Source organism: Bombus fervidus, chromosome 1 (assembly GCF_041682495.2).
Source record: "Bombus fervidus isolate BK054 chromosome 1, iyBomFerv1, whole genome shotgun sequence".
In the NCBI taxonomy this organism is placed as follows: Eukaryota; Metazoa; Arthropoda; class Insecta; order Hymenoptera; family Apidae; genus Bombus; species Bombus fervidus.
The window spans coordinates 4260335-4281690 of NC_091517.1; the positions used below are offsets into that span (position 1 = coordinate 4260335).

The following is a 21356-nucleotide window of genomic DNA, read 5'->3' on the forward strand; positions in this document are numbered from 1 at the left end:
AATAGTCTGATGATTTAACTTTGATCCTAATTACTTGGATCTCATTCAGTCAGTTGATGTACCCACGTTGGTCGCCTTCATCTCCTCTCTATTTGCAACCATGCTGCACGCGATTTTAATGCACCGACTATCGGATAGAACATGATCGGCAGATTGGAAACGTTCGAAGAGAAACAAGAGATAGAACAATTCAAACGTTTTCTTTCTCCGTAATCGCGTCACATTCGAAACTTCCACCCTTCTCTCGGTTGGAACTTTATCGCGTCGTTTCGAGTACGAACCGTGGTCGAGGGTGAACGCAACGCTGATTGGAACGGGATCCAAAAGACTGGGATTGATCGCGACCATCTCGTGGAAAATCGCGTCTACTTGCCGCGTCGATAACAAAACGAATCTCTGGTCTGTCTGCCGGACTGGATTCTTCTAGGTAAATGTCAGTTCACAAGTTTTTGGTCGATTGGAAAACTTAGAGAACGGGGGAACTTCTTCGAACTGTCATTAGTTACCGAATTGTGTGTGTGTGTGCGCGCGTGTTCATAGTAGGCAGTCGGTTTCACTCAATCTCGTCTGGCTCCCTTTAACAAACATGTTGACAACCGGCCGGATTGCCAGTTACGAAAAATGGGGGAGAACAAGCATCGGTGTAATTGGAATTCGCCTCCCCTGTACTTAAAAATTTCGACTATCTTACAGGAAACTTCGAAAACGATCACTTTCATTTTACGCTCGATTAAATCGATGGCTTTTGAATGTTCGTTCAAGAAGATCTTCGATTCGCTAGGAAAGTAAGTCGTAAAGGAAGCGGTTCTGCATAGTGGAAAGCTTGGCTAAGAGGATTACCCTCCGATAAAATTATCCGGTTAATTTATTGGGATCGATAAAAAGTCAAGTCGATTCATTTACCGAAGAGATTGCACGATACGAGGCGAAACATAGACTTCTCGATCGATTGAAATTAAAGGACAATCCATTCTACGCGTAATAGCATCGAAATGACCGATTAACGCAACAATTCAGTCTCGGCTGCGTGACGGAGGAATCGAATTTCTGCCAATAATTGTCTCCAAACGTATGTAATCTGGTGCCGGAGGGCCCGCGGAATCTCCTTCCACGTTGATTCGATTTCCCGTCGTACCGGATAGTAGCTTCCGGCAAATCCCCCTGGCGCCCTCTGCTACGACGCTACGGATCCACCCAATAAGATCGTCAGCCCACCTGGCGATTCTCCCGTTACTCCACCCCCTTAGTCCAAACCCCTCTTCCCTGTCGATCCCAAAGGCATCGGTCAAATTCGATTTTCCTTTTACATCGAACCGAACCATTCGGAATAGCGATCAGTTCTAGTGCCGAGGGAGGACCTTATTCAGGAAGTTCGCGTTGGCTACTATAGAGCCGGCCAGTCAACCAGCCAGCCAGAGGGAGTGAAGTGGTAAACTAGATACGGCTACAGATAGGAAGCGAATAGAAGCAGAACGAGGTCAGCTAGCCAATCCCCTCTGCAAGGCACACCAATCTCCCCACCGCACCAGTAACGTTCACGTGCATATCCTCCAGCTAGCGTGAACTCTCTTCATTTCCATCCTCTCTGTTTTTCCGCGGTTTTCCTCCTCGACCTCTTCGTTTTCCATGCGCTTTTCCGAATATGTACGTACGAATCGGCCGACCTCTCCCTCTCTCTCTGCTCTTCTTCCTTCCTGCGTTTCTCTCCTTTTTCTGGTTCCCCGCAATCCTTCTGTATCCATTCCTTTCTCTCTCTTCCTCTTTACAATTCGTGCCGATTTTCCGTCACCGCACTAGAGAGGATATCACGTGAAAAAGAGAGCGAAACAGGAACATGGAAAAACCGGACTACGAATCTTGCAAAGTGGAAACTGCCAGTGACGTCGGTTCCATTGCCAGTCAGGTCTGGGTTGCATAATACTCCCCGGCCGCAAAATCCTTGCCCGACTGCTGCTCCTCCTCAAAGGGGAACCCAGTTGCTACGTGCCGTAGAACTTTTGCGGTTTCTATCGTCGACATCCGACGCAGGAGTTCGCCGCTCGTTGACTCGAGCACGTCCCGCTGCGCCGTGTCGCGCTCGCCGCTCATCGGGAAATTTATCGCATGCAAAGGACCAAGACAGCATTCACTTTGACGGCGCGACCCGCGAGCATACGTAAAACTGGGTCGTAGATCCAATTGTTGGATATTTATTTGTCCCGACTGAAAAGTCAACACAGGCTACCGTTTACACATCTTCTATCGTCTCTGTTCGATTTCTGTTCCGTTTTCTTCCACGACACTTCACAACGCTACGTAAGTAAATATACGTATTACGCGAAACGTCTTCCAGGAATATTTACATTTCTGCGTGAGTCGGAGAATCTCCGCACGCCAGAGAGAACTCTGTATTCTCGCGTTAGAAACTCTGCCTCGGTCGTCAAGGTTCGTTTGCGACAGCACACCATGGCTAACGAAATAATTACTGGTTTGCATAACTCCGCTTCGCGCAACTCGCGCTCGTCCAGGTAAACAAGCTTAATTATGAAAAATACATATTTCAATGCACGCCGAAACGTCACTCGTTTCTCCCTGTCATGACCGTGCGACCCACGTACACATTCGTTAATGAACTAATTACAAGCACACAGAAGAGTGATGCGCTAAAATTACCGCCCCGTAAATAAGAGAGACCTCGTAAGACCCTCTGCTCCCTTGGCTACATCTGTGTCGTCTACGACGTAGTCAAGTTTAATTTCACGTACCGCTGATGAGACCGTCTGCATACTAAAGCAAAGGCGAGGCCAGCCGCGCAATATTAATATGCAATCGAAGCCCTCTTCCATGTAAGCCTGTTACAACGGAACATCGCTTAATTTGATGCTCATTCGATTAATTCGCCATGGCTGTCGGTAGAAATAACAATGGTTCGAAGCCTCGTACCGGCGACAACCCGTCTCGTATATACCTATTGCCAATTTGCAGCAGCACACGGATACATGAGAAACGCCGCTAGGTAGTTGTGCGGAGTATCGATAATTTGACACGAAATCGACGCGTACCACGACACAAATTCTTTTCTGTCTTACGTTCGTATAAACTAAGCTCGTATTTTGTCTCGACTACTATGTCGACTACGTCGATCGATTGTCAGATTGTCGTGTAAATACGTCTTCGTGTTAAGAATTTTACATGTACGTACATTCGTTCGATACATATAATTAAAATTTGTTTACCTTATAGTTTCCCATTCGGCAAATAGTTACTATAAGATTCTGTAATAGAAATCATTGAAACTAACCTCGCACGTGTTGGCTTTCTCAAATACACTTTCGTTTGATCCGTCGTTAAGAGAATACCTGTCGTAAAATTCTTTTTTCTTCTCGTTCTTCGTCTATTTTGAAATACTATGATTTAATTTTGTGGAATTGAAATTAATACGATGAGAGCATATGAGTTTTTCGCGACGATGTCTCATAGGAAAGTACATTGTATTACAGTTCGACCTATTTACTCATAGGTAACCCCGTGGCCGATCGTACCACAATCTCTTCAACCGTAACTTTCGTTCCGAGACAAAGAAGCCTGGTACGTTTCGCTTGGTGATTCAGCGATCGCCGATAACCCTGTATAAACGTACGCTGTAACAAACCTCGCTGGTCCGTTTAAAGTATCTCGATCCACCTACGGATTCAGCGGTGCCTTCCGCGAGAGCTACCACGCTACCGGTTAGGGTCGTCCTACGAGGCGAACGTGACACGTAAAAATATCATGTAGGGTACCGATACGTCACGCGATCAGATAAAAGAAAAGGGGAGCTGACTTCGTCGTTTGTCGTCCCGATACAATCTCGACCCGCGGTGCCTCGTTTTATTTTTGCACCCAAGTATTTTGATGACTCAACTGCTAGATGGACATTCCTGCGGTCGCTGCATTTGCCATGTTCAGTTTCCTCGCAACGGATTCTCGAGATCGAGATCGCGAAGTAGCCACCGCCTGTTTCTTCTAAATTCTGTTTAGCGACTACGTGGAAAAGATCGGACTGAGCGACAAGATTCTGAAATCTTCATCTACATAACGTAGACTTCCTCGAGTTCTCAGGATCGACAAACCGATTAACTTTGTTCGTGTGCAGTTATTCGGTAGAATTTTAAACAGTTGTTCCGACTAATTAATTTGTACACTCGAGTCCTTAGAATCGATAACCAGTTTGGTTGGTTCGTCTTTTCAATTTTTCTTACCCAAAGCAAAATAAACAGATGTTAAAGTAATTTTGTTCTCCACGAAAACGATGTGTAATTATTCTATTGACGAAGCAATCCTATTTCGCAAGTCTTGAGACGCGCACTGTCCAATCCAGAGGAATTTCTCCGTGTCAACGTGTCAGCGTTTCTCAATGACTTCGCTTCGTTCCCTGCTAATATTTGCGTTCCACGCGTCAATTATTTACGCGAACACCGAAAGCGAATATTCATCGTCCGTCGAGTCATTGCCAGACTTGGTACATGCATGTTCCCCGTGACATTCGCCGACTATCGACTACCACGGCTGTCGACGACTTATGAACGCTATTACCACGCAAGACATAAACCGTGCAATTATTTCCAAAGTTCGTGATTGTTTTATAGTCGCGTCGGGTTTCACGAGTCTACGTATAGGTACTAGGGCTAGCGTGAAACAACCTTGAATGAAAATGTGGACAGAGGAAACGTTCAATTACCGTTTTCATGTTACTGGCCCTTAAACGACATTTGTAATATGTAATTATACGCATTCATCGACTAAATCGTTCGACAAGCTTGTAACTTCTCTAAGACTAATTAAGTCCATCTCGTCCTGTGTCTTTGCTAATTAGCTTGTCTTTATTCATTAATAGTATTTTCCCTTGAAGATGCGTCCCTCGTTGAAGCAATAACGAGGAACTTTTCGTCCGTTGTTGCTGCATGTTTCAAACAATTTTGTTCGCGTTTCCAAAGCGACATTTGTTCCTAGCAACGAATTGTGCTATGAAACAATCAACAAATATGCTTCGAAGGAACATTTGTTTCTGTCGCGACGTGCTTCACGTGTTTCTTACTTGTCCTTAATCTCTAGCGCTCTGAGTGGAAACAGGAAACAAGCAGCAACTGTCTCAAGAAGCATGGAAAATCGACAAAATTCGTCATCGTTGCTTCGGCGAAGACGTAGCTTTAGGTTTATGTTTGAAAATAGACTGAAGACAGCGGAAGACATAACTGCATATCAATAGCGATATTAACTATGCGACCAGTCCCTCGAAAATACACTGGTTCAACGCAAAATGTCTGCTGCTCTGCTGCACTGCCGTAAATTTTAGGCTGTATGTACGAAGTTCGAGCGAATCGCAACACGCGTGTAATCTCTTCCATTGAAGTTGAAGCCGCGGTACCAACCGATTAAACGGCTCTATCATGGCTCGATCTATTTCTGAGTTAATTACTGGCGAAATAAAGAACTAGGTCGGCTTGGTCGTCCTATTCCGCCGCGTGGAATCCAGGGAACGAAGGCTGCCTGATGATAACGAGTCTTTGAATTTTCACCGGCCTATGTTAATATCTCCTCCTTCTCTACTCCCCTCTTTGGCTCGCTAATGATTCTGCATACCGCCCACGACTTTCCGTAACGCCGACGCACTACTTCGTTCTCGTTAGCCAACCGTGAACCGTCGTGAAATTCCTGACACTTTTGCTGCCGCTACGCCGCGTATTTGCTACCCGTAATGTCGGTTAATTAACGTTAATTGCGACGTGTAATGAATCGCGCTCGTATTTCCACGATTTCCCATTGTCGGACGCTACTGCGGCGATCCTATGTCGCGCCGTCGCCTCGCGTTAATTTCTACCTTGCGATAATTCTAATCACTCGTATTGTGATAAATATTTTCGAATATCGCGTTTAGATCATGTCCAATTCAATCGCATCTTTCTATCATTAAGCACTTTCACCTTTCACAGTGAGAAAAACAAGCATGAAACAATCACTATTGATACGTGTGATTTCTCGTTTCAATTTTACGTTGAAGAATAAAAATGGTTTCTAATATGTAACTAAGTAAGTTTCGTTATTTATAAAAAGGACGTACTACCAACCTATAATTATAGCCAAATATCTGCCATATATTAATTACCATATTAAAAGCAATATCATGAAAACAGATAGATATATGAAATTACGTTTCTAGCTTAATAAAAACCTCAGTAAATATAGCTAAATGCATAAACTTTGAGTAACTGAATCTTACGTAAGATCATATTAGAAATGCTTTAACGATCACACGGCAGTTCTAGATTAGTAGCTCTTTAAAAAATGTAATTTGTATCGTCAAGCAATACATGTATCTGAACGTTGTAAACTACCAGATTGTCATGATAAATTTACGGCGAAATGACACGGATAGTTAATATCGATTCGTGGTTCTGTTTTTGTACAGTCCGGTGACGGTATGTAAACGCGAGACAGTTACGAAATTGACGGCAATTTTGCAGGATCGCGAAATTAAGTACTTCGATCGTGGTGTATACCCATACGCTTGCCATTCCAGCAGAAAGGATTAATTATTTAGCGCGCTGTATATAGCTGCGGTGCTCAATTTCCTAAAGAACCGCGATAAATAATTCCTCCTCGGCTGGCTGGCATCATGCTCAACTGTTCAATTTTTCTCGTAAATCTGTCAAACGATCCTCAGGCGAGCACTTGGCGCGCTACGCGAAATTATCTTTCACGCCGGAAGCCATATAAATCAAACCACCTACCGTGATCTTGAGGTCCCGCGGGTCGCACGTATCGTATCGTCTGCTGAAACGAAGAACTGTGTGCGTCTTGTTCTCGTAACCTAGTAGCAGAGAATAGTCTTGGCTGGAGTCCATCTGCGGATCCTTGCTAGAATTCTTCACGTGTCGATCCTGAAAAGAGTAACAATTTTGAGTTAAACTTCTTATCCATCCAATGATAAAAACGTTAGAATAATTTATAGAGAAGATTGAAACCATTTCCGAGAAGAACTTTTACAGAAGAACAAATTCTATCGAACAAGCTTTTCCAAGCTCTCAAGTAATACTAACTAACTAACTTCATTTAAGGTTCGGTAGTTTAAAATCCCATTTTGAACTTTGCACAAAATAATCAAGCTTGACGTATGTTACAAGAAACCATTAGCCTTTAACGTAATAACGAAAGAATGAGGAAATGTTGTGTAGCCACATTAACCCCAATCAGAGAAAAATGTTAGAAACGAGAAAATAATTCGAACAAATCAACCATGAGATTGTTTGTATCATTTACTCATTTTCAATAATAACCTATCTTCAAACGTAGATTACAAAGCAAATTGTGTAGCTTGACTCAAATAACCCTACCTTATCCTATACTTTCTCGTACTCGAACTTTTCGCACGTTCCATACATCAGACATTAACCGAATCTCTCATTAATAACGTTGAATCACTTCAGTTTCTTGCGTGGTTTTTTGTCCTCGTTCTATTCACCAACGCAGAAAGATATCAAAGCTTCCGAACGAGACAAGAGACAACCGTGCTACCAGGCAAAGTCCGCAGGGAACAGGAGGAATGAAACTATTCGCCGCGCCGTCTTTTTCACCGATCACCTTTTTTACACGAGGCCGACGCGTTTCGAAAGCGACACACCTACCACTGAACACCTACCACCTGAGCGACGTAGCCGGCGAGTTAGTTAACCGTCCCATGGCGGCATTGCGAGCACCGTAGGGACCGAAGACAAGTTTTTCTGCGAGAATTCCTGGTCACCGCCTCGATATAATTATCCGCGGTTCGTGTCGGCCGAAGACGCGCTGCCTGCGACGCCTTCCAACGCCATTGTTCGATGGTGGACCACTACTCGACTACTTTTTTCTTTCCCGTTTCGGCGAGCTTTATTAGAATTTAATTTACCAGCCACGTGAACCGGCCGGTACCTGCGTAACCGTGCGCCGTGATCTCGAACGAGTCACGCATGTTATGCTTCTGGCCTCCTTTTGTCCCGACATTCTTCGACTCGCCATTCGTCTCACCTGCAGTCAGATGGAAGCGTACACGGGAACGAAAATACAGTATACAAAGAGGTAGAAAGAAAAGGAAAGTAAAACGGAGAGGGGAAAAAAGAAGCGAAGAACTCGAGAATATCCATTTATGTTATCCTCGACGCGTGAAAGATTCGAACTAACGTGGCAACTGTAGCCTGTTCTGATTGGATATAAAATATAAAACGTTTGTAATAAAAAATTTAGCGGGCGGGCACATGCGCGAGGGAGCCGAATGGCAAAAACAAGAAATTGTTTTAGCGATAAAAAAAACCGGGCGCAGGTGTAGGAACTCAGGAAAAGAACGATATTGTCAAAGTTACTTAGCGTAGCAGACGGTGCTCGTTTCGACTCTTATAGATTTCTAGCACGCCCAGATTTTTATTAACGATCTGGTCAACCTACCCGCTTTTTCTCTTCTCTCGTTCTTTACTTTTCTTCTTCGTCGCTCTTTTTCGATCTTCTTACACCTTTCTTTCCTTTCTTGTCTTTCAGCTATCAGCATTTGCAATGGACATGGAACTGCTTTAAAATGTAATGCAGTGAATCTAGGAGAAAATTCGAATTCTTGGAAGAAACAAGAACCATTCTTTCGCTTTGAGAACGCGACGATCGTGCTTTGAAAAGCTCAGTCCGATATTACCTTCGCGCTTAGCGTGAAGGCTTCCAAGCGAAACAGAGAGAAGAGCACAGGAAGGGTCTTGTGCACGCTGATAGCTAACAACTACCCTCTTTTGTCTCAGCACGCAGGGAATCCGCGTCGTTCGGAATAAGACACTATGGAATTTAAACTGGCTCGGCTATAACGTTACTCTTTATTGCCAGCTTAGCGTCGTTTTAATCTTCCATTGCAACACCACACCAAAAGAGAACACAATCTGTTATACATATACTGCCAGAAACTTTACCTCTTCGTATATATCGTATGCTATTTAATTTTCAAGAATAATCACGAGACTCGACGCGTATTTTATCTCTTAAAACGCTATGACGAGGTACCACAAAGCTGAGTCGAGAAAGACCTGAGAAACCGCAACAGTTCGTAAGTCAAGAAAAGTATCTGCGGCCGAGTAATAAATATTTTCCACTGTCGTCTCGTGCAACTTCTTCAATTTCCGCCGCCACATCGGAAATGGGAAGCATATTTTTTCATCTCCTCGGTAACCCCCACTGGCAGTCGACACACGACCGATCGGAAAATCGGACTTTCCTCCTTCGTGTTACTCTCATGCTCTCTCTTTGCTGCATCGTGTACAGCTTATACTTGCACGATACCTCTTCTCACAGTTTTCGATTCAAAGACTCGCAGAGGTTACTGTCGCGTTCGAAGTACATGCTGAACGACTGAAGCAAATCAGATCGAACCAACCACGATTGTAAACCCGTCAATGTGTACTAGCTTTCCTCCTGCGATGCACACGACGAGCAGAAAGGAAGAGTGAAAAGGGGAACGCGGAGAGTATGCAGAAAACATGGTTCTCATTGGTAAAAATAGTTCGCTAGCGAAACGAGTGTTCCGTTTCCGTGAGTGTCCCCATGCACCGCAATTGTCTTCTTGTCCCACCAGCCATTGTACCGACTGTTTATTGCCATTCACGTATGAGCGCGGTTGATACCGCGGAACGTTGCATATTACCGCGAAAGAATGGCGAACGATGAGTGGCAAGTGTTCCGCAATTATACGAATTATGTCTGCGCCATTCAGAGGTCCGACAATGCCTCCTCCATACATTTAACTGCACCGATTTAAATGAAAATTCCAACTTCTGTTTCGATTATTCGGTTTTTCAAACGAACCACCGCTCTTTTGGATACGTATCAATGTATTTAATGATGATTTTTATTATATATATCCGATATGTATCGAGAACAGTATTTTACCTACAGTATTTATTATTTACAGTATTTTAGAACATGATTTTTTAAATCAATATTTCTTTTTATTCCTGACGACTAAAGAATTTCTCTTCAAGGGCTCGCGAAAGTTTCTAAGAAACGTTTTATGTATCCTCTTGCATGCAACGTTCAACTCTGCTCATGCGTTTACATTTTACACACACTGCCCCATGGAAGTATTGAAAAAATCAGGAAGTGTACGCTGTTATAATATGTTGTCGCGATGCGAGTGTCGTTTCCACGCTGCACGCGTCCCACGGTAGTATAGCCTTTTCTTTCCATCGACTGTCATTCCCGTGTTTATTGTCACGTGGGTGTCATGCTATAGCAAAAACACACGGTACTACATAAGTTGTTCGATTCCATACAGCTACTTCATTATGCAACGCGCGTTGCAATTATTTACGCAATGTCCGTTCCGGGTAAATGTCGTGGAGAATAGAGACGAAGTTTAAATGGGCGGAAGGAGGTCGGCTAAGCCCACACGAGCGAAAGAATGTTTTCGAGAAAGACGTACGTAGGCGTGCAATTATACGATATACGAAGCTACGCCGCGCCGCTGCCCTTGTATTAGAACGTTTTAAAGTCACGGTAAAAAACGGACCTTGCATCGAGTAAATTAAAGTCGTTCCCAGCGATATCGTATAAGGCGTATCGCGATCTATGCTCGTTGCCTGGTGAATGGACTTGGAACACGGAATGAATCAGAAAATTTCCTGTAAGCAACAATGTTCTATTCAATCATGTTTTCCACTTAGGCGATCGTTTGGCGCGGCTCTCCTGTGAAACTTGGACGTGCAGCTTATGCAGCATTGAAATGGCTGCGTCTCAGGAACAACGCCAAATAGTACGTGTGTTTTATCGCTCTTGTGGCCCTGTTTCATTCTTAAAATAAGGTTCAATTGCTACCGGGAAACAGAATTGTGTTAAAATATCGTCGTTACTGGAATTACTTATCGTTAGGGCAGAAACGCGACTTTCAATATATCCGGCGAGTCAGAAAACTCGAAAGAACGAGCTCGATCGAGTTATCAACGGCAGTCAATGAATTAAACCCTCTCCCCCTACCACTTTCACCGACCACGCTCGTTATGGCGATATCGTTTCACCGATCAAGCAATAAATTGCTTTCGTCGCGACCGTACTTGTTAGTACAATTTCCGATATACCCGGTAATCAAATAGCCCGGCAGTATCGCTTAATCCGCAATCAGATCCGTAATCTGCGATTGAAAATTACGATCACCGCTGAATCTTCGGTAAATTCAATCGTTTCGTCGATTTCGATCGCCACAATCGAGACACACGCGTGCCATATATTTTACCGATGCCTCGTGTGCACGCATACGTGCACGCGCGTTGCCCGTGGTCCATACGACATAATTGTCTTGCTAGTTCTATCGGGGCAGGTATCTCGAGGTTCGGTGGACAACGTGCTCACGTTGCAACAACAGATTCCACGCGTTGGGAAATTATAGCAATTACGTTGGGCCAATTCGCTGTTGTCGCGTCCCAACGTGGCGCGTCATCGGTGACGCTGAGAGGACAACGCGACTATATACCGCGTTAATGATCTAACGCTTCTAATACTCTACGCTCGACCGGCGACAAATCTCCCGATTCCAAACGGAGAAAATCTCACGCGGCATTGCTGTGAACGCGTTCGGTCACGCGCGCTTGTATCCAGACCATGTTCACGACGGAAATAATTACCGGACGCCGTGATCGTTAATAAATTGTCGTTGCGTTCTCGTTTGCGCGTTTTCCTCACGAACTTCCGCTCTGAAGAGAGTAACGCACGAGCGAACCAACGAACAAACGTGGTCTAGGAAAACGTTTCCGGAAATACCATGTCGCGACTCGTGGCCAGAAAGTTTCTTTATAATACCGAGTGACACGAAACCAACGAGGTCGGTTGTCTGTTCGTGTAATCAAGCCCAGTTGTATGTGTATGACCGCTGTTTCTCACAGTTACCATCATCGTGCCGTGAATCTGCGTTGCGGTTCTACATAGAGAGAAATTATGCCAATTAGGTAGAATACGCTGCTTCGACGGCAGCTATTGTCTCCTATCGTTTCGAGTGTAATAAGAATTATTCGGTGGACAGCGCGAGCTCTATGGCGGAATAGAAATGACAGTGACAGAGAATGGAAGGTACATATCTAGATAATTGGCAGCAAATCCGTGATACGGTACGAACAGCTTCGTACCGAGCATATTACTGTCTCCATTATTTTAACAAAGAAGATGAAATATTATTTGATATAATATAACAATTTCATATAATATAATTCGACTTTTTGTTCGGGATAACTACATGTTTTCATGTTTGATTAATAGTTGGTCGCCTTCTGAGCTACGTATTCCTACGCATCTCCTTATGTGCCAGATTGAACAAATATTGCACGCAGTAAATATATGGACAACAGAAGTTATTTAAATTGTTTAAGAGGGAGCAATTTTTACAAAATTAATGATGTAATTTTATATGGAAGATGTAGAAGGTGCATTTCTTTGAGTATTACAGGTCGTCCGATAAATTCGAATAATCTGATGGTAAGTGCAGACCCTTCTTGGCATTGACGCCTTCTCATCGGCATGCCCGATCGATTTCACGTGCCGGACAATTATGTCAATTACTCTGTCCCGATTCGCCGGTCTCGATAATGCGACGCGACGTCACCAACGCTGACAGCGGCATCCTACCGGAGCTAATGATCGCGCTTAATGGGCTCGCATGGCGACAAGAACGAGATCGATGGCCGAAATTCCCGGAAGAACCGCGACAAATCAGGAATCAAACGTAATCGCAGATGTTCTTCTATTGCGATTAATCATACATGGGATGTGTATAGATGTTGCTATATATATATTACATAGCTATTCTTTGGATTTTCACATTTACAGTTTAACTTTACCTTATCCGAAGCTTATTTTATCATTCAGAAATCTCTGACATTTATTCCTTAGAACGTTATGACTAGTAATTTTATTTTTGAAACATCTTTCCTTGTATTCTGATTTTATTTATTTATTTATTTATTTATATAATAATGCTGCTTGTTATTTTTATTTCTGATATTCTCTCCCGGATATGCTTGAAATTTTGTTGTTAGTATTTCTTTTTTGGTGTTTCTATTACGTTTGAATCGTTGGAATTTTTTTATGATAGCCTTACAATATTTTTCTTATTGTCGAAATTCTTTCCGTACCCGAATCAAATCTCCTTTAATACAGAACTATAAACATATCTCAATTGACTCTTGAGACTGAATACGACTCTAGATGTCACTGTCTTTTCTAGATGCATCAACACAGATTATTTCAAAAGGTAGAAACTTAGGAGATTAAATTAGAATGTAGTTGAATAAATTAAACCACAATATCTATAAAGTATTTACAGCACTTTGACCAAAATAACTAAATTTGGAGCATTTAAATGTCATGGATAAAACAAATAATAAGTTTTATAGAAGAACAATTTTAAGATTTAATGCAGATTTATTAATGTTAATTAATGCAGAATATTAGTTAAGTTAAATTAAAGTAACAACTAACAACCTATGCTTCATATACGAGTCTCATAAAAGTCTGACGTGTCGAAATGAGAAAAAGGCTCAGCACACAGGAGAACCGTCATAAAGTGATTATCGTCGCGCGACGATCTACGCCACGGTGGCAACCTCCGACCTCCGGTTTGTCGCAATGCGTACAACGAGGCCGACGGATTTTATTCGCCACGCTCGCTTCCACCGGCCGTAGCACGTAATCATTAACACGACGTCCGTGGACGTTCCTCTATCGTGGACGCTGTCGTTATCAGTTGCCGATAAATAAACACGATGCTCGGCCACAGCGTTTCTCAGGCGTGAAACGATTCGAGCGTCCGTGTTCTCTCGAAATCATAAAATTGATAACGACAACTGCACGCACCCATGGGTTCGTGTTTATCCGCGGCTGCGAGAAACGCCGCACCAACCCTCCAAAATGGCTACGAGGGTTAATGACAAGTGCTCGTGCGATAACAAAACTAAGCACGAGCAATTGCGTGCGCGAAAGTAGTCATCCGTTGCTTCGAAACATGCGATAGGAATTCGCCAGTCGAGAACCGTTTCCTTGCTCATGTTGTCCCGAGCAATTGATCATGTTGTTACGAGGAAAAACAGCGAGGCTGACGATGTACATAGCTGGTTTACGATTGATTTGAATCACTTCTGCAATGTATCTATAAAGGTATTTCTACGATGCTACTGTGAATTAGGAGATTTAGAAATTTATTATAAACTCCTTAATGGACAAAATGGATAGACCTACCTGGTTCAGATAGGTCTGTTCCTAACAGCTCGTGTAAATCTATCACCTGACCTAATGTATCATCAAATGTACTAAGTTTAGGGATTCACTTCGAGTTCTCATCTATGTACATTTAATTATTTGTATCGCTAACTGATAAGATACTTTAAAATAAAACTTTAAAATATCAATAGTTGCGACAACTGTTTTATCAAACATAATAAAAAATATATTTATAATTTAATTTTATTACGAAGATATGTAACGCGTAACGAACTCTATGGAACATAAAAAGTTTCCTAAAGTATCGCTCCTAACCTGATGAATCCTATTTAAGGAATTAAGAATATAAGAGCTAAAATGAATTTGCGAAGAAAGGTGAATAACAGACCAACGACAAATGTACATCTATTCGTAATCGTACTACGTCGAAGAGAAATTTGAAATCGGTTCAAGTACGCATACAGTGATTTAACGAAACGTTTCATGGGAGATTCGAAGCAAATGGTTTTTGTTCGAAGAGTAGAGTTATTCTTCAGACGGAGCGAATACTCTACAAAATTCCTGACAAACCGTACAACTCGAACACGTATGTTTACAATTGACACGATTACTTTGAAAGTAGTGGACGGGGAACGAGAGCCGCAAGATCGATCGATACAATCGTTGAAAGTAGGATGAGAAGTCGTATGCACGATCCGCTAATTGGAACGAAAGGCAGGAAAAGCTTTCAAGTTATCGAGTTGATCTGTGAAACGGAAACGCGAGAGCAAATCAAACCACGGATCAACGGTAAGAACGCAACAAAAACGAAATGCATATAACTTTATTCCTATCGATGTTATCCAGCCGACAGCCGAGCGTTCAGCCAACGTGTTCTCGTTCATTCTCCCCGTCCTTCTGCCTTTTCGTCTCTCCCTATCTTTGTCTCTTTCCGTCGCTCGAAAAATCATACATTTGATAAAGTTAGCGGAAAGTAAAACCGGATAAGCACGCATTCTCGACGAAACACGCGAGGACGAAAGAACGTAGCGGCGGAAGTTGCCAGCTCCAAGTCATCAACGGGAAGATAACAGTTGCAGATGCATTTAATCCGATAGCGCCGTGTTTTCCACGGTGCTTCAATCTGTATGTGCGTCCGCCGCAAAATCTCCTAGCGCGACGATATTGCACGGTTTCAACGGTGTTTGCTTGATACTTATGACTCTATTGTCCAAAATTAGAAAACGCGCTGGTAATACAACTAGAAAAGGAACGAAATAATTTCATGATGCGAATTAAACGATAAAATAGAATGAAATTAATTCGACGAATTTTCCAACGCGCACACATGGCACATTTTGTATACGTATTGCTCCATTTCATCGAAATATTATTTATCACTTGTTAGACTCCACTGTAACTCTTTTCTTTCTTAGCGAGTCTGTTCTTGGCCAGGTTACGTTATTTCCTCCCGATACGTAACACGCTTCCGAAGCTTGAATCAGGCGTAAACGGCCGGTGTCGTGTCAAAGAATGTTCGCTGTGCGGCTTTTCACCTTAACAACGCGATTACACGAAGCCGGATTAATAATTTAGCCGACTTGCGTCGAGCGAAACATTGTTCCGTGCAACACGATTCCGCGAGCACGCGGCCAGCTTGCACGACATAATCGATATTTCAGCCAGAACAACGACCTTCGATTCCTCGTATTCCATTTGCCCCCGCGCGGATTACAATCCCAACGAATTCGTGCGTCTCGCCGATCGAAAGTAAAGCTGTGCTCGTTGGCTGAATTACAATTACCAGTTCAAGAATCGTACTGAAGTACGATGTCCTTCTTTCGTGTTACTGTTCGTTCCATGAATGGACTTTCGACTGTGTCTGCTGTGAAATTTGTTTCCCTATCGGAGGTTGGAAGTTTTGATCGATCAACGACTCAAAAAGAAGGTAAGGTGTGCGAAGGCAGGCGTGAAAATCGTTTCGTTACGAACCATCCTTAGAGGATCGACGGTAGTGCACGTTTTACGGTGATGGGTCTGCATAAATTGGTGTTGGAAGTCAAAGGTCTTGGGCGTCGATGAAAAGCAGCGAGAAGGAACTCGACGCGCAACTCCCGTCGTTTTCTTCCATTTGCAAATCAATTCGTTCCTCGACTACCACTTTAAGGTTTCGTCTATGAGCGATTTCCGAGAGGATTACTCCGGCTGCGAAGAAAGCCTCGCCGATAGAGTAGAAGATAGAAGCAGGTGTCGAGTGGCGCATTATCGAGAGCGGTGCCTCGAATCCCGAGAATTTACTGGAAATTATCGAACGGCAAGAAAATGAATGTTGGATGTACCGTGCGGATGTATCGCCTTTGCAGAGATTGAGCGCGACTGACGTCTCAGATAGCGGAAATATTTTATTCAAGACATTACCTCGTATTGCCTGGAATCGTAAGCGGTAGCTCTGGACTTGTTACAGATGAAGACAATTACGGGTCGGCGAGTTGCAAAAGATTGCACGGGATGGCAAAGAAAAACAAAACAGGGATACGGGTAAAAAGTTTCATGAATATCAAAAAGCTGGTAGCTACAAATTTCACGCTAACCTAGATTTCCTGGCTGTACTACCTATCCTTCCGTGTGAGTAATATGTCGATACCGGTGCGTGCTACCGTCAATGTGAACAATAAATAGCTCTAACTGTTAGAATCGTTTGTACAGCGTATATTATACACTTATACCATATCTCAATTACTTATATAATTTAGTACAATATAAATTTTCATTAATTAGCGCGTATAGTATGAGTCATGATATAACGAGATTATAATTTAATCATCTGTCATAGCGTTGTGAGTGGAAATGAAACCGATTTAGGACAAATTGTTTTAGACTTCCATACAATGAAAAGGATATACTTGAAGCAAAAGTACTAGAAATTTTAGTCGCGATTACATTTCAACAGATTAAGGACGAGAAAGCAGAAGTTGTAACTTCAATATAAATTTTAATTATGTACTGAAAGTTTCTTCGTACAACATTAACTATAATTCTAGGAAATTTCTATCAATCCCTTAGTCACAACTCTGTAAACATAATTACTTTGGCCGATTTTACAATCTCGCAATATCGTGTCTTAATATTAGTGTATTGTATCGCCTACAATACTAGTCTCTCTGTAACATAGCGAACCGGATTCATTTAACGTGCTCTCTGTCTGAACACCTTCACTGCTTCTAAGACGAAATCAAATCTAGACCAGACCTAGTTTGACGAAATTTCAGACGCAAAGTGCCTCGGATTTCGTGGTAATTGTTCAACCAGCATCCACTTATACCACTTGCCGTGCACGGTAAATTTCCTGTCGCCGACGAACTGATACGTGCGGCACCGGTGTTCCGCTCGAAGGAACCAAACTCTGCAGCGAATGCACGCAGATCGTTGTCGCGCGCGGAACGAAGGATCCCGGTATTACACGCTCATGTCTGCCGGCAGTTTAAAGCTTCCCACGAAGGGGGCCACGCGAACAGTCGCCGTTGTCGTCGCGACGCTGAGGTTTGCTTCGAAAGGAGTCATCAGTGCGCGACGCCATTATTCTTTCCGTCCCGTGCAGCCAGTTTTTCTGGATCACGAGTCGATCCTGCTGTAAGACCGTCGTCTTTTCACCGACTGAGCGGCTGCATTAATCACGAGACACCCGAGGATATTATCGTGGAAACGCGAAACGTCCGTTCCTCGTAAATTTTCTTTTTCCATCCCGCGCCATCGTTGTCATCGTTTCTTCTATTTTTTTTCCCCCGCTGCATTTCGCCACTGTCCTGATTAAGTATTAATTTATTCGATTCTTTCTCGGCTCCGTCGCTTGTTTTCCAGAGATATTGTACGTTACGACGTCGTCGCCTTCGCGGGGGGAATCCATTTCCCTTCGTGTCTCAGTCTACAATCGTATCGTCGACCGTTATCGTTCCTCGTGGACTTGATCGTTCGATTCTATTGACAATTGTTGCCGCGTTATTCCGCACGATAATGCGTTTCGATGGTATTATAATCCGACAATGGCAGCACAAAGAAAGATGTCTTTATGCCGCGAAACTTTTCCTTGAAAATAAGCTACCGTTACTTTTATGTTCGTATCGCTGCTATGCTAATAGCTTCTCTCTGTAGATAAGATATCCCGTGATTCAGAAACGCAACGTTATTTCTTTAAAAAATAAGTTCTTCCGTGTAACGTTTATTTTTCATATTTTAATTGCTCTCTGATGGATAAAGATTCATGTAAATAACAGACCGTACATATGAAACTTTTACATTCGTCGTATCTTACGAACGACGTTTCAATTTTAAATTCACCGTTCCATATCGTAAATATGTACTCATTGGTAAATTTTGTAGGATTATCGTTACGCGCAACACAGAGGTCCCTCCTGTTGATCATTTTGACATAATTACGAGTGTTCGTAAATTATCTGCTCGAGTATCGTTGGCGACCGCGCGCCTGTGACAATAGAAAATCCCAGAAAGCGTTTCACGCTCATAAATCATTTTCATCGTATTTAATATCTCGCTACTCCGCCTGACTCGCGATACAAGTGCAGCGTGAAAGAAAAATGGTCGGCCTGTGACATCACCTCGAGGTAGAATAATAATCATCGTCGCTCCATCACCCTGCGAAACATTTTCGATACATGAAGTTGGCTGCTAGTGAACAGTCGTTGCGAAACAAATTTTCACCGAAGAAATATGCAATTCGTCCAAACAACTACATTAAAAAAAGATTAGAATAATAAAACTTTTGTTGCTAATTTTAGATAAATAATTTTCGAATCGACACAATCACACAATGGCTATCACAAGTACTTACACATACCCTTATTTTCCAATGAAGTATCTTTTCCCAGGTTTTACATTTTACTTTCAAAGTATTAATTTTTTGTAGTCATATGAAACTACTACTAATTAATACAAGATTTACACCTAATTAATTAGTAAATACTGGTGTGCAAATACTCTTTGGAACTATAGTATAAAAATTTAATGTACAAAAATTTAATCTACAGATCTAGCGCACGAAATTGGTTCGAAATTCTAATTTCTATGAATGTTAAATCGACAGTCGTCGTCATTCCGTAGAAAGTTGGCGAAACGGCAGTCGCGTCACGATATCCGCTATCGATAGCTAGGAAGATTGATATGGAATAGTTCACATAAAGAACACCATCCGCGAAGCGGGTTGGGTTAAAAAGTCACCGTTCATCGGCTGAGCGGAGGATCGAACACGAGCCACGAGAGAGTTTGCTCTTTCTCGATCTAATTCATTCGTAACTTCTACCAGTCCGACGAAGTGAAGAAGAGTAGGGGGAGGGAGCAGGGAGGGAGCAGGTAGAAAGAAGAAGTCGTCGTCGAGGCGATGGGATGAGGCGAAAGCTAAAAGACGTAAAAGCAGTCTGCGGTAGGCAGTGAAAAATCTCAAAGCCATTCCTCATCTGCCCTTCGTAGAGGGACGGAGATACGAAAAGAGTAGTTGACGTCGATCCAACGGTAGTAACCGAGCTACTCTGGGCAAATGCCACCCGCATCAGATAATATTTAAATTGATGATAAACATTTATAAAAGCGTTTTGTTATACAGAAAACATATTTGGATCATTGTGCGGCGTAGGAATGAGGATTATGAATTCAGGGGGCCCGGCCCAGAACCCATTGTCCATCGCCCCTCTCATCTCCATAACGGGTCCCATCTTCGTCCACGTACCGTCCCCATTCTTCGATTCGTGCACGTTCTTTGCTGCGTTGCTTTTCTTTCCACTCTTCTTTCTTTTTCTCTTTCTCGCTACGCTACAGTTTGCTCGATGCATTCATCTCGCTTTAACATTAGTCGTCGACCACGAGCGCGGAGGAGTTCCACCTTCTCTCGCCCAGAGGTGGGCCTCCTCGTTCGACATCTCTCGCTACCGCTTCTCCCGTGCGACCGCGTCCTGCCTTTGTGAGCCCAAACTCGATTCGATCTCGAACCCTGATTGTTTTCTCCTTGCCCGCCTAAATTGTCCAAATGAATGCAACCGGCTGTGCCGCTGCCTTACGTATATACTCGACCCCCGTTCGGTACCTACGTACGTTAAACAACGCCGGCATTAATCGTACCGGCTGGAATAACGCGATCTTATCCTTACGAGAATTCTTCTTCGAACTCGTATCGTGGAATTGCAGGTCGGGGAATCACTTTGTAACATCGTGAACATCGTACACCAACTTTGAATCGAATTCTTCATAGTCGATGAGATGGCTACGGTTTTGCTTTCAGAAATGTTTCTAATTTGAACGCGCAAATTTTTCATACAGATATAAGCGATATAAACTTAGAATATTATAATATAAAATTTTTAAACAGCGTACGGATGTTTAAGGAGACATAAAGATATGCAAGTCGAATTACATACCAGCTCGAAGAGTCAATAACAATAATTAATTCTGACACGAAACACGTAAAAACGAATCAGAGGGCCGAAGAAAATGGTATCATCGAAAATTTAGAACACGGTTGCATGCTATATAGACAGGCTCGTGTTCCATAGCCATGCCACCCCCTGCGTTTACCTTGTGGTCTCGAGGACGATCAAGACAAGGGATCTTCGAAGGCAGCATCCCGCTTAATTCGAGCGTGCGTCACATCTTCTCAACCACGACGAGTTCCATGAAAGAGAGCTCGGTATCTTTTTCTTCGCTTCGTGTCCGCGATAGATCAACGGTCTTCGGAGCGTCAACGCGCATCAACCACATAGGTAACGACGACGGGCAAACAGTGTCAAAAGAGCGCGGGCCATCAAACGATATAAAAGAAGACAAAGAAGGTGAAAAAAGAAGACGAAGAAGGAAAGGAAATTCGAGAGACCGAAAGGATTACGAGCGTCGAAGAGATCGAGCGAAGGTGATAGTGCGTGGAACATTTTTGACGCCTGACTGCCAGGACCGACGAATAAAATTAAAACATTTTCGTCGGCCCGTCACCGGCGACAGGGAGCAATAACGTGGCCTCGAGCAAATTCCTTCATGGATTATCCCTTGGAAGCCGTTTCCATGCTGGAATCGGTAAAATCGCAGACGACGAACGTTTTCGTTCGATGGTGGACCGTGTAAAAACTTCACGGAATCCCATGAATTTAATTACCGGC

The 21356-nt window shown here is 43.1% G+C and overlaps 1 protein-coding gene across 2 annotated transcripts in view; it reads right to left on the reverse strand.

Moving 5' to 3' along the window:
• Positions 1 to 21356, reverse strand: part of Olf413 (DBH like monooxygenase olf413) — a 171396-nt gene that overhangs the window by 41379 nt on the left and 108661 nt on the right. For both annotated transcript variants that reach the window (XR_011799897.1, XM_072003242.1), the window contains exon 3: positions 6750 to 6899. Coding sequence is in view for 1 of the 2 variants with exons in the window: in XM_072003242.1 (XP_071859343.1) it covers positions 6750 to 6899 (150 nt within the window). In the remaining variant the exon portion in view is untranslated. The remainder of the gene's footprint in view (positions 1 to 6749; positions 6900 to 21356) is intronic.